The following is a 14,560-nucleotide window of genomic DNA, read 5'->3' on the forward strand; positions in this document are numbered from 1 at the left end:
ATATTTTATGTGGTCCCTTCCAATCCTTTATGAATCCAAACATCATTCTTTTCCTAGATAGATCCTCATATCTGACAGATAGCTTTAGACCAATTTTATCGACAAAAGCTCGTCTTAAATCTTCAGCAACCTTACACTCATAAAAAAAGGTGTAAAGGAGTTTCAACAGAGGTCTCGCACAATGTGCAAAGTTCTGTCTGAACTTGCTTCATTTTAAATAGTCTCTCATTGGTGTATAGAATATTATGCAAAATTTTAAACTGGAAGACTCTCATCTTAACTTCTATTGTGCATTTAAATGGGAGTAGATACATTTGTGGCCATTCCTCCTCTTCTATCCCATATTTAGTGGAAAATAGGGGTTCACAGACAGGTCTACATGTCAATTTACTAACTAAATCAACATAAATATTTCTAGTTTTTAGTTTTTGAATTTCTACTGTCAAAAGGTCAGACTGATCATGTTCAAAATCTATTTTCTCCAAGAACATTTGTATCAATAATTGATTAAATGAACTTCCCCATTTCTTCCTGACTAGCGATACTATTGCCAAATATATCATGTAGTATTTACCTGGTACTCCTCTTGCTTTCCAAAGATTAAATTGCACAATGTTTCCATGTAGATCAAAAAGTTGATATACATAACATAGACCTGCCTCATGAAAGGCCTTACAGTAAACTGATTTATTATCAATAAGAATATATTGATTGTTCCAAACAATTTGACTAAGTACACTTGCTTGGGCTCCTTGATCATCAACAAATTGATTATACTCCTTTGTCTTGGACCATGCTAACAACAAGTTATGATAAAATATGGGAATTCCAAGAGAATTCAACTGGTTCATAGAATAATTACTCATAAAAATCAATTTTCCACCAAATCGTTTACTATAGTGGTCAAAGAACAACTTCCAATGATGATCTGATTCTGTATAATATCTCTGAATCCACTTAACCAGCTGTGTCTCTATCATGCATTTTAGTTTCGGGAATTTAAGACCACCTTCAGTATAATCTGCAATCATTGTTGCCCGTGATATCTTATCTGGACCTTTCCATATAAACTGAAACATCAACTTTTCAACCTCCTTAACAAAATCATCGGGTATTTCAATATTGGAAACTATATACATAATCTTAGACATAACAAATGTTTTCAACAGTTGAATTTTTCCTATTAAAGTTAACCCCCGATTCTTCCATCTTAAGAAAGTACATTTTATTTCATCCAGTCTCTTATCAAAGTTCAGTTTCCTGACCACTTCCTGATCATATGAGAAATGAATGCCTAAAATTCTTATGCTTTTGTCTGCCCAATGTATATCATTTGTTTTTTCTCCATTGTGCCTATCTTTCCCAACCCATATACCTTCCGTTTTTGTTTTATTCAAATAAAGACCTGATATGATTGAGAATTCTTCAAAAACTTTGAAAACCATCTTCATTGATTGTATATTCCTACAAAAGCAAGTTATGTCATCAGCATATGCTGTATACTTTATTTGTTTTCCACTAAATTCAAAAGCCTGAATATTATCATTATTATTAAGTCTTGTAAGAACAACTTCCAAGCTCAGTATAAACAGTAAAGGAGCCAGAGGATCACCTTGTCTGACTCCTCTAGACACTGGAAAATATCCAGTGGTAAATCCATTCACCAATACACAACTACTTATATTAGTGTGCAATGTTCTAACCCATTGTATGAAAGATGGGCCAAAATTTAACGCTTCTAAACAATTTAGCATGTACCTGTGGCTTATTGAATCAAATGCTTTTGATAGATCAAGGGCTAGCATAATACCTCTCAAATTCTCCTCCTTAGTATATTGTAAGAGGTCTGATATTAATCGTATTCCTTCCCCTATGTATCTGCCTTTAATAAAGGCAGTTTGTTGACTATCTACTAACTTTCCTATCACCTTAGCAACTCTCTTCGCCAAGCATTTAGAAAGTATTTTAACATCTACATTTAAAAGAGTTATGGGACGCCAATTGCTCAGTGTGTGTTTATCTCTATCAGGCTTAGGGATGAGTTTAATTGTACCTTGTCTTTGTGACACAGACATTACACTATTTTCATATGCAAAATTGAAAGAATCAATAACTTCTTTTGATATCAAAGGCCAAAACATCTCATAAAACTCCACAGTTAACCCATCGTTCCCAGGTGTTTTATTTCTAGCCATTTTTAACAATTCTGCCCTAGCTTCAGAGCAAGTGATATTTCCTTCACATGAATTTCTTTCTTCGTCTGTGAGTTGCTTGATGTTACTCTGACTTATGTAATCTTTGCTCACCTCATCTTCCACCTTATCTTTGTTCTCAAACAAAGTTTTATATGATTTCTTAATGAAATCCTGTATTTCAGACTGTTTATCAATACGTCCTACATCTGAAATCAAAACATCAATATTGGAATTTGCTGCTTGACCTTTTTCCAATGACAAAAAATATTTAGTACTCTTTTCCCCTTTCTCATACCATGTACACCTTGACCTCAAGATTGCCCCATCTGCAAAATAGTCATATATTTTAAACAACTCCTGTTCTATTTCCCTTTTCTTTTTCATTAATTCTTCATCTATATCTTCTGCTGCCATCCTGTCATCTAATTTTTTCAATTCTTTTTCAAGAGCCTTTCTTTTCTCTTCCCTTTTACATTTCTTCTTCTTAGAAAATGGTACAGTAAATTCTCTAATTTTAAACTTTAACCAATCCCATAGCCCTCCTTTATCATTACTATCTGTAAACTCACCAATCCATTCTGAGTATTTATTAGCTAAAGCATTAACATACTCCACATCATTCAATAGACTATTGTTAAATTTCCAGTAGGACGGACCAGAATTTTTTGTCTTAATTTTCATGTGCAAACTAACATGATCATGATCAGACAAAACACACGGTATGATATCATTTTCACTAATTGTATTCTGTAAGGATTCATGGATTAACCAAAAATCCAATCTAGATTGCACCAGTGGGTTATACCTTCTACATGTAAATCCTTTTTTGCAGGGGTTTCTGATTCTCCAAACATCAACCAAACCAAAATATATTTTCAGATTTTCTATAAGATTCACAGAGTGCTTCCAAATGCTTTTCATTGAGCCACCTGCCCTGTCCAGATCAAGGTTTTGAATTAAATTAAAGTCCCCACCAATTATTAGAATTTCCCCATTTTCAACATTATCTTGTATGGTCAATTCTACCTTCTTAAAAAACTCAACCTGATCCTTCTCATTATTTGGTGCATATATGTTGCATATCACATAAACTTTCTTCTGAATTTCAACTTTTACCAATAAAAATCGTCCCATTATATCTTTAATGGAGTCTAACAATTTAAAATCGGGTATCTTTCTTAATATAATGCATACTCCTCTGCTCTTAGAAGTTCCATGACTGAAAATAATATCAGATCTAACTTGATTTCTCCATAATGATTCTTCCTTTTCTACAGAATGAGTTTCCTGTAAAAGGATAATATCTTTGTTCTGTTTAAGCATATAATTAAAAAAACGTTTCCTTGCTTTAAAGTCCCCCAATCCGTTAACATTATGTGTCATCAGCTTCAAATCCATAGTTGAGATATGAATTACTTAAAAATACCACCATTATAAGATCAGGTTTAACATATATTAAACATTCAGGTTCAACAAACAAACAACACAAAAAACAAATCATAACAAAGGCTAGTTCTTCTGTATGCCTTAGGGAGATCAAGGTGGCGCTCTACATCGTGGTCTTTCCTTTTATCCTTTGAGTGCTTTTTCCACATATTCACCTATAAGAGTTCACACTCAGAGTTAAGTTCTTGTCATTAACCTAATCTAAGTATTCCTTTTTCACTTTTCTTCTTGTTTTTAAGTAGGCAAGGTAAGTCCAGCTCTATAACATTATTCATGTTTTTTTTTTTTTTTTTAATGTTTCCAGCATTTCGATGTGGAATGATAATATTTTCTTTCCTTTGACGTTTTGAGTTATTTCATCTTGTATTCTTTCTCCTTCCCGTCTTTTCCTTCTTTGTAGAAGATGCGAGCAGGATACTTGAAGTACACTGCTCTCCTTGTATTTTCCTCTTTCAGCTTCTTCTTGATGTGAATCAGCTTCTTCCGTTGTTCACGAATTTCCTTGGGCAACATTTCATCCACGTAAATAGGATGCTTTCCATTGTGCTCAAAGGGTTTCTCCTTCAAGAAGCGACGTGCATTTACCAGGATCATACTTTTGGTCGAGTACCGATTAAAGGCTGCAATAATCGGCCTTGGTCGAGGTGATGAGGTGCTTCCGCTGCGATGTGCCCTTTCGATGATTACTTCAGCTTCAATCTGCAAATGCGACTTGGCAAATGACTGGATCAAATTTTCACAATTCTTGTTCTCAGCACCCTCTGGAAAGCCTTGGAACACAAGTGTGTTTCTCATTCCCCTGGCGGATAGGTCTGTCAGACGTTCACGCAACTTCTCATTCTCCTTTTCTTGTGCGTGCAATTTCTCTTTGATTACACCAATGTCAAACTCAATCCCTTCTTGCTTTTCCTTCACTTCTTCTATCTCTCTCTTATTGTTATCAATCTGAGTAAGGGATAAGTCTAATCTGGCCACTATGTCATTGAATTTTGAGTTCATTTGATCCATTCTGTCAAGAAGCTTTGCTAGTAAATCTTCAGTGGTTGTACTTGCCTGCACCTTTTGATCTCCATTGATCTTTCGCTTCTTCTCTGCCCGCAGTTCGTCTTCGTCTTTTTCCTTCTCCTTTCCCCCGACAGCTTGGGGGTGCAACTCCTGCGAGTCCTGGCCTGCTTCGCTGGTTCCAGTAAGCACTGACTGCTGAGTGAGATTTTCAAGTTGAATGTCCGAGTTTTCATCGATATCCATCTCTGTTCTGCCTGAAATTGAGCCAGAAGGGGTGAAGTATTGGGAAATCCTTGGTGAAACGTCCATTTTGTCCATCTGTCTTTTCTTTCCACTCATTTTTAAATGATCTTACAGAAATTTTCCACGATGAGAAAAAAATACGGTTTGACTTAGTAGCAGGGCGCCATCTTTCCCATGTGTAGATCATCTTTAGTAATGTATCATATTTGTTTTTCTTCTCTTTTTTAATAATATTGGAGTTATTGTTTGTTACTTTGTTTAATTGAACTCAAGATCGATCCAAAATTCAAAATTCCGTGCACATTTTATTGAGTGCTCTTCATTTTTCTTATAAAGTTGTTCTTAAACCTAGGTGTATAATTCTGCTGCAATAACATAATTGTAACTCAACCCCAATTTAAAATTTAAAATTTAATGTGGAAACTCAACAATTATGAGAATTTGTGTATGCTCATGGGCACTATACATCACTTTATATGAAATGCTTTAATGATATATTCTTAATGTAATAATTCTATTCAACATAATTTGACCTTACCTGTCACACAACAGACACATGCACCTGCATGTATATTTTTTCAGTCTATGGATCTCATGTTAACAATTGCAATATAATAATTTCCTTTCTCTCTCTCTCTCTCTACCTCTATATATATATATATATATATATATATATTTTAAAAATAATTGTTTAATTTAAAGATTATTTGTACTTGCAATAACTGGTTCAACATTTATTATCATCCATCTATTATCATTTATTTATATATGTATATAACTTTAGGTATGAACAATAATTTTAACTTTATCTTTTATCATTTTTATTATACAAATATATGATCATTCCTGTTTTTATGCACATTTTATGTAAACATTGCTACTGGTCCCTGGACTACTGCATTGTACATTGTATATGTTGATATTAATAAACCGAAATTGAATTGAATTGAATTGAAAGGCGCTGCCCAAATTTTAACTCCGCGCTAAAACTTCAGCGGCGACCGAGCGATGTCCTTCGCAGTACCATTCGTACCCTTTTGTAGAAATTAAATAAATTTGGTATCGAAAGATAGAGGTCGGGTGATTTCTGCCCTGGTCCTTTTATGGTTTAAAAAAACAAAAACACCCAGAGTTTTCCGGATTGACACGCCCTGCGGTCCGGACTTTGAGAAGCCCTTCGCTAGACCAACTCCCGACCCCCATCAAAACAAGACCTAGGACCCACATGGGTGGAACTATGAACCTAATGAAATGAGACTTTGGATTTGTTTTCCAGTTACCGAGGGATCACTGAGACTCGCTGGAGGAGCGACCATATATGAGGGACGGGTCGAGATCTACCACGATGGCCAATGGGGCACTGTATGCGACGACAACTGGGATACTACTGATGTCGATGTAGCCTGCCGGCAGCTAGGCTACGTGGGATCAGTAGCATTAATCGACGGGGGTACCGGGTTGGGGCCAATCTGGTTGGATGAAGTGGCTTGTGATGGCTCGGAGGTTATGCTTTCTTCATGCTCCCATAGTGGTTGGGGAACCAATAACTGTGGTCATTCCGAAGATGCAGGAGTGCAATGCTTTTCTGCAGCTGGTAAGATATATGTAAACGTAAAGGGGAAGTCCATCCTGATATTTAGTTTCTTTTAATCATAAGCAAAAAAACAAGTAAAACAGATCAGTAGAAGTTAAGGATAAGGTTTTATATATTTTAAAAGTTTTAATTGATCAAAATCAAATTGGCAACTCTTTTTAGCTAGGATTTATCTATCCATGACGTATCTTTCTTTAATTATTTGGACTGTACTGAAAATTTCCATTTTCTTTAAAGGAAATACTCGTTTATACATGCCACTTATATATATAATTATTGGATTTTTTTTCACATCCCATTTATGAACTAGACCTAAATCTTTATCAACAACCAATTGTATATTTATATGCAACCCATTTCCTGTCCTAAATTTGATTTGTTTTAAAAGTTAGCATCATTTCAGTATGAAAGAGAATTAGAGATACCGTAGAATACAGTGGAAACGAGTATATATGGACTATGGAAATTACCTGGTTATATCGGTTGTAAAAACAATAGTTTACAAAGAGCTGCAACCAGCAAATTTACCTTGTTGTAGAGGTATCCCTGATGAGAGTTCTTTCAGCCTCTGGACTATCGGATTAGCTTTAATAATTTAAAGATAAAGTTGAGTTCTGGTCGTGCCGAGTGTTTTAAGGCGCTTGACTGGAGATGGGAAGGTCGAGGGTTTAAATCCCGACACGGCACTAATATCCCTTGGCAAGATAGTAACCTGCACTTGCTACCCTCCACCCAGGTGTTAGAATGGGTACCCGTATAGGATGCGACCGTCCTTGTTGGTCAAACAGTTTTTGAGCGTCAAGTCACGCCTTTCTGGAATGCTCCCCAGGGAGTGGAGATTGTGCGCACAGTGTGTGCGGGCAAGCACTGAATCCAATGACCGGGGTAATAATATATCTGTAAAGCGCTTAGAGACGTCCGGGATTATTAATTAAACGCTATATAAAAGCTGAATATTATTATTATTATTCTATTGTGAAAGAAACGGTGTGGAATCTATCAGAAAAGGTTGATCATCTAGCATAGAAGTATTGGTGTGTACTGCAAGGTTCTGGACTCATCAAAATGATAAGAAATTTTGCCAAGTCTTCGTAAATTAAGTTACAAGCACTGTACACAGAAAGATGTGTATGGGACTACACGAACATGTGGCATAAAAATCTGTCCCGATTTTTATGCTGCCGCATGCCATTTTTAGAATATGAAGGTATTTGAGGGGCCATGCTTTTCACGGGACATTTTTTACTCTGATGTTCTTACACACTTGCATAATAACAATGATAATGCTCACAAATTATTTTTCACCTCTTCCCGGAACTCAACCTTCTCTTTAAAAAATCTGTATGTGTCTTTCAGATTTAGAAAAGACATTGAGACTCTCCGGTGGAGCGGATGAAAATGAGGGGCGCATCGAAATTTTCCATGCCGGTGAGTGGGGCACCGTTTGCGACGACAGTTGGGACATCCAGGATGGAGTGGTAGCTTGCCGACAGCTTGGCTACTTTGGCGTTGACACGGTGTACGACGGAGCTCATTTTGGCGAGGGTTCCGGGACTATATGGCTTGATGATATGCAGTGCAGGGGCACGGAGGACAGGTTGAGTGTTTGCTCTGGAGGAAGTAGTTGGGGAGTCCATAACTGCAGTCATGCAGAAGATGCCGGAGTGAGGTGCTTATTGACTTCGGGTAAGTCTCGTGAACGGGATTGTCCTTTTGTAATAATGACAACAAAACGTGTACAGTCAAACCTGCTTTAGTGACCACCTGTCTACAAAGACCACCTTTCTACAAGGACCACATTTGTTGTTTCCCTTGAAAGTGGTGTCTCGTTTAAACATGTACTAAAGGAACCTGTCTACAAAGACCACTTTTTGTATTTCCCTTGGGCGGTCGCTGTAGGCAGGTTTGACTGTACTTGTATGTCAATCATGGCGCAGTTACTGTACTTAAAGGGGAATCCAACCTTGATAATGAACTAATCTAAAAGAGAGCAGAAAAATCAGAGAAGCGGTCTGGTGAAAATTGAACAAAATGGGACACAAAATGTAAAATTTAAGGTTTTGCAAAAGGACTATAGTGCCACGACATGTTGGACTCAATCCGTGAACCATGTTGATGTGATCTAAAGTCCATTGACTTATCCACCAGACCACTATACTGTCATAGATCAAACTAGTTTATCAAAATTCTCCATTTAGAAACACTCACAGTGACAGTTATTATCAATTTTAAACCAGTAAAATACAGCCCCACTTTTGCACGTGAAGAGCTCTCTAAACAGTGCCGAGATTTGTGAAGTCACTCTATGGACCGAATTAGCATAAGCAGACGATGTCCTATAACGACGCACACATTTCCAGTACCCGTTTTGTTGTCTGCTCTTCACTTATTTCTCTTATTTCACCAGTGTCAATGTAATCGTTTGATCTGTTGCCTCACTTTAAATTTCGGACACGGTTTCATTTTGATGAAAAAATGCAGCTATATGAACAAAAATAGAGAAATCAGTTGTAGCTTCACAATGGATTGTAAGGAAGAAGCAATTCAGCTACATACACCGAAGCATGTGCAGCATTTCAACCAAGATCAGACACCATCCAATCTATCGTTTTCGAGCTTTTCAATTAGAAAATGGGCTGATATTTCAGTGTTTTTTTTTTCAGTCGATCATTTATCCTTGCACTGGATTTTCCTAAGCAAAGAATTATAATTTTCAGCATCAGCATCACTTTCCATTTGTAATGGTGTGTAATATGTTTGAAAATATGTTCATTAGTTATAGGATGTTGTCTGCATAAGCAGGATTGGACCCTGATGTTACATCATCAAAACATGGCCAAATTTTCTTGTGAAACCATCGTATAAGCCAGATCCTGAGAATTTCTTTTATTTGTGTAAATTTGTTGTTATTGTCTGATACGCAGTTGACCTAAAACTTATTTAAATATCATATGCAAACTTCCTGGTTTCTAGGGATAAATTATTGACCATATTTCATACTTGTAATTTTCATTGAATGTCCTCTGTTATGCCTAGGTCACATATAAACCGGGCCCCGTACGATTTTCCCTACTCGGCGGCTTGCCGTGGATTTAGAGACCGTACGGGAACCGTCCGATTTTCATTTCTACCGCATGTGTGGTCACATATTCTGCGGCGCCCGGGAGGTGCCCGGAGAAAATTGGTCGAGTGAAATTCAAGGCGCCCGTAAGTGTGCCGCACGGTGCCGGCCGAGTGCCGACCGGTAACCTTACGGGCTCCGTCCGATGAGCAGGTGTACCGATGGCTCCCGGAAGGTGAGGAATAAAACAGTGCATTGAACAAAGGCAGTCAGACAGGGGCACGCGCACACGCACACACACACACACACACACACGCGCACATGCACAGGCACACGCACACAAATGAGCATTCCATTCCCGACAAGGCCCACCCAAACTGTTACTTTTTGTCGGGAATTCTTCTTATCGTACGAAAAGTTGAGTGGCCGCTGTCCTCTTGGTGCGCATTTGCGGATGTTGTGCTTCATGATGATGATGATGATGATGATGATGATGATGATGATGATGAAGATTAAGATGATGACAATTATGATGATGATAACATGATGGTGGTAGTGAATGTGTACAAAAGGGAAAGATTTTTAGGGTTATGCCACTTAAACATTCAGCGATCTTGATAAAAATCAATGCTCAATCAGAAAAGGGGTAATTATGAAACAATTATTGTCACCGCGTGTGTTGTGTGTGGGTGTGCGTGTGCGTGCGTGTGCTTGTGTTTGTCTGTTTTTGTCTGTCTGGCTAATTGACTAATTGAAAAAAAACTGGCTGTCATTGTTCAAAACATTATTTTATTCCTCACCTAGCAACTTGGCGCAAGTGAGATCTGGCAGTCTTGTAAAGATTGTCTGATGTTCAGTAATGCATGCAGAGATTCAAATGAAAATGGTACCTAAATGTACTGGGAGGATAACTCTATCAAGACATATCTCATGAAACTCATGATTAAATATTCATACTTCAAACAATACAACTTTCAAAAAGTGGGACATTTTTTCTGACTCACTCTGTAGGTGTCCTCTGGTATCCGCATCTCCTGTATTTAAAACTGCGTTGTACATTTCGAGATGCCGCCGTGAGGGACCCGCACGGGCAATATTCATTTTAAATGGCCCCCGGACGGCGGACGCCTATTGTTGTGCATATCACCCGGTGCTCTTTAGGGGCCAGTGAGGGGGCCGTAGGGTACACATACGGAACCCTTGAGCACCACAAGGTGTCCGTAAAGATTTTTCATGAGAATTGACCCCCAAAATCGTGAGGGGCCCGTCCGGAGCCCGCACGCGACCCGTAAGGTGCCCTACGGGCCCTTTACGGGCTTTCTATGGCCTAACGGTCAGATAAAAACACCGGGAGAAAAGGGAGCAGCCAACTCAGCACCACGGCTTAAAAAAACTGTCGCGGCGCCCGTAGGAACTTTACAGCAACAGGCCGAAAATTCCCAAAATGTCTGTTTTTACTCGACGTACGGGGCCCCGGAGTGTATATGTGAAAGCCCCATAACTATTTGAATGGCACAACTGCAGTGGCGGATCCGGGGGGGGGGGGGGGCACAGGGGGCACGTGCCCCCCTGGCCAACCAAAATATGTTAATATAAGCCCTAAATTCGGCCAAAATATACTTAAAAACAGGGGCGTGCCCCCGGGCCAAAAAAAAATTATTAAAAATTTATTTAAACAAAATATAATAAAAAAATATGCCAATGGCTGACCTAAAAAGGTGACCTTACCCCCCCCCCCCCTCAACGGAGCAAAATGTCAAATTTAAAAATTTCGTGATCCCCCCCCCCAAGAAAAAGTGTCCTCTTACCCCCCCCCCCCCCCCCCCCCCCAGCTTATTCAGCGGCTGGCTGAGTCGTTGCGATTTTTTTTGGGACCCCCCGAAAAACAAAAGTGTCCTCTTACCCCCCTCCTTCCCTCCCCCCGCTTATTCAGAGGCTGGCTGAGTCGTTGCGATTTTTTTTGGACCCCCCCCCCCCAAAAAAAAAAAAATCCTCTTACCCCCCCCCCCCCCCCCCTTCCTCCACCCCGCTTATTCAGCGGCTGGCTGAGTCGTTGCTATTTTTTTGGACCAAAAAAAAAATGTCCTCTTTAATACACAGGGTAGGCAAAAATAGCTTGTGATCACATCATTAGAACAGATAGACAGATTACCATGAAACTCAGGACATGTATGTATCTTGCTGAGGCAATGAACTGATTAGATTTTGGGGTCATGAGGTCAAGTTCAAAGGTCATGGGCTCATTATGTATGCAAAAATAGCTTGTGATCACATTATCATTAGAACCGATGGATGGATTACCATCATACTCAAGATATGTATGTTTCTTGCAGAGCCAATGAACTGAGTAGATATTGGGGTCATGAGGTCAAAGATCAAAGGGTCATACATGTATATGAGAAATAGCTTGCAATCGAACTTCTGTTTTGATTTGTAAAATTGCTCTATGACGGAGGCATCATTTTCGACTGCGCGCAGTCGAAGTTCCATCTAGTTTTCTATTAATTTGTCCTATATAATACATCAGTTCTACCCCTTTTTAATCAGATGCAGGTAACGGAGAAGTGCGATTGGTTGATGGCCCCTCAGAACGGGAAGGGCGCCTAGAGATCTTCCACGCCTTTCAGTGGGGCAGCATCTGCGACTACAGCTGGGATAGGGCGGATAGCGAAGTGGTCTGCGGGCAGTTGGGCTTCTCTGGGAAAGCGGATTACTTCACCGCCAATCAGAAGGGGTATGGTATTTTGGAGGGCCAGATTTGGCTCGATTCCGTGTCGTGCGATGGGTATGAAGTGCGATTGGAACACTGCGATCACAGCGGCTGGGGAGTACACGACTGCACACATTCAGAAGATGTCGGTGTAGCATGCCACGCCACAGGTGAGAATACATAAGGGCGGATCAAGAATATACAAAAGGTGGATGGGGGGGGGGGGGTGCCAAATGCCCCATCTCTGACAAGTATTTTATGTCTTGTGGTATAATTATAGAAATAACTGTTTTGTTTGGTGATTGGTAACCAGGGGTGGTATTCTGAACATTGTTGTAAGTTTTGTGTTATCTTTTGTTGTATCTCCCAGAGATAACACAGCACTAATATTGTTGTAAGTTGGTATTCTGAACATCATTTTATCCCTGTGTTATCTCTTGAAGGACCGCCTCTATCTTATCTTTGACCGCTGTTGACACGCCCATTTTTATGGACCCTACCAATCAAAATCTGTTTTATATAAGCATGATAAGTAGGTCAACCAATAGAAATACTTTATGCCATATCTAAAGATGCGCCTAGCGCATACTAATCTTGGGCGTAATTAGTTATTTGAGCGCTTATTACGCGCGTCATCATTTGCGCTGTGGCATGTGGATCATGAAGACAAATGACGCTTTCACTATATTGGTTAAGATGAGAGCATTAAAATCATCATATCCTAGCATTTAATTTCTTAGAAAGTTCTCATCTTTGATGTTTCCGGTCAACACATTATCTTCTTCTAACTCGTCTATTGGCACAAAGTTGGTTCTGGGCAAGAAATATTGCCGCCATTATATCACCACGAAAGATACAACAACCCCCTACCTGTTGTAAATATTGTTGTAAATACCATGCAAGATAAGATAAGATAAAAGATACAACAACTTTCAGAATACCAATTATCTCGACATATTATCTCCCGTGCGCATTATGCAAATGAGGATTAAGCGCCATGTTATTACTAATAAGCACAATTACAAGCGCACCAAGCTATGAGCAAAGAAAAGATACAACAAAAGATAACACAAAAGTTACAACAGTGTTCAGAATACCAACTTTATCTTATCTCCAAAGATACAACAATATTAGAGATAACACAGGGTTCAGAATACCGCCCCAGACCCCTTAGTGGTGTAGCAAAGTTATTTTGAATTGCAGTGACAGATTTTCTCATGCAATAGTTGTAACATTACGGAGCCCCTAAGGTGACATGACAAAAAAAAAAATCATAAGTCGTTCCCACGACTTAGCTAACTCATGCGCACGACTTAGCTAACTCGTGCGCACGACTTAGCTAACTTGTGCCCATGACTTACTAACTCGTGCCCACGACTTACTAACTCGTTACCACGACTTATAGGTGACATGTCAATTTTTTTTTAATTATTTTTTTTCCACATTTTAAAATTTTTTTTAGAGCTAACTCGTGCGCACGTGTTAGCTAAGTCGTGCGCACGAGTTACTAAAAAAAATATTTAAAAAATTGAAGAAAAAAAAATTATAAAAAAAAAAATTATGATTTTTTTTTGTTGACGTGTCACCTATAAGTCGTGGGCACGAGTTAATAGCGAGCTTTAGATTTTCGACACCGAACGACCTCTTCTACGAGTGACGTCACTTCGAGTAACTGCGCATGCGCCACCTGCTTCTAGCTCGTCGTCTGTGAATTGACACAACGGGAGTCGGGCAAATTTTAGGCTTATCTCGAAGTGATCACAACGACTACGAGCTGGACACAAATGCTGAAGCCAGCCATCAGACTACAGTATCTGGTGAGAATATAATTCAAAAAGATATATGTGACTGCAATGAAAACAACAAATACCTATGAATTTGATCAATCACTTTACTTCAACCTATTTAATTTCACTTTTTTGACGAAATTAAGGAGTTTTCTGCACAGCTGAGGTTCGAACAGCTGTGCAGACTAACTATGACGTAACAAAGAAAACTTGTCGCGCGCATATCACTGCGTATCACTGCGCATCACTGCGCATGCATTTAAACATTGGCACCGCGTCGTGTGACAATCTTAAGCGCTAGCAAGAGGAGACCCAACGTGGATTCAACGACGAGCATAACAATGACGTCCTAGTCGAGGTCGTTCGGTGTCAAAATCTAAAGCTCGCTATTGAGTCGTGCGCACGACTTATGATTTTTGTTGTTGTTGTCATGTCACCTTAGGGGCTCCGTATAACATAGATGTACCCATGATACTATTTTCCTGATCGTTTCTTTATTCAGGTTTACTCTGGGGAAAA

At 39.1% G+C, this 14,560-nt stretch overlaps 1 protein-coding gene across 4 annotated transcripts in view; it reads left to right on the plus strand.

Annotated features, from left to right (window-relative positions):
* LOC575431 (deleted in malignant brain tumors 1 protein) overlaps positions 1-14,560 on the plus strand; it is a 35,549-nt gene that overhangs the window by 15,930 nt on the left and 5,059 nt on the right. For 2 of the 4 annotated variants that reach the window (XM_030995590.1, XM_030995589.1), the window contains 3 exons: positions 6,166-6,483; positions 7,840-8,169; positions 12,092-12,424. In XM_030995590.1, the coding sequence (XP_030851450.1) occupies positions 6,166-6,483; positions 7,840-8,169; positions 12,092-12,424 (981 nt within the window). The remainder of the gene's footprint in view (positions 1-6,165; positions 6,484-7,839; positions 8,170-12,091; positions 12,425-14,560) is intronic. The other 2 variants (XM_030995592.1, XM_030995591.1) reach the window with 2 other exon arrangements.

The sequence above is a fragment of the Strongylocentrotus purpuratus genome, unplaced genomic scaffold (genome assembly GCF_000002235.5).
Source record: "Strongylocentrotus purpuratus isolate Spur 01 unplaced genomic scaffold, Spur_5.0 spur5_scaffold_3, whole genome shotgun sequence".
Taxonomy (NCBI): Eukaryota; Metazoa; Echinodermata; class Echinoidea; order Camarodonta; family Strongylocentrotidae; genus Strongylocentrotus; species Strongylocentrotus purpuratus.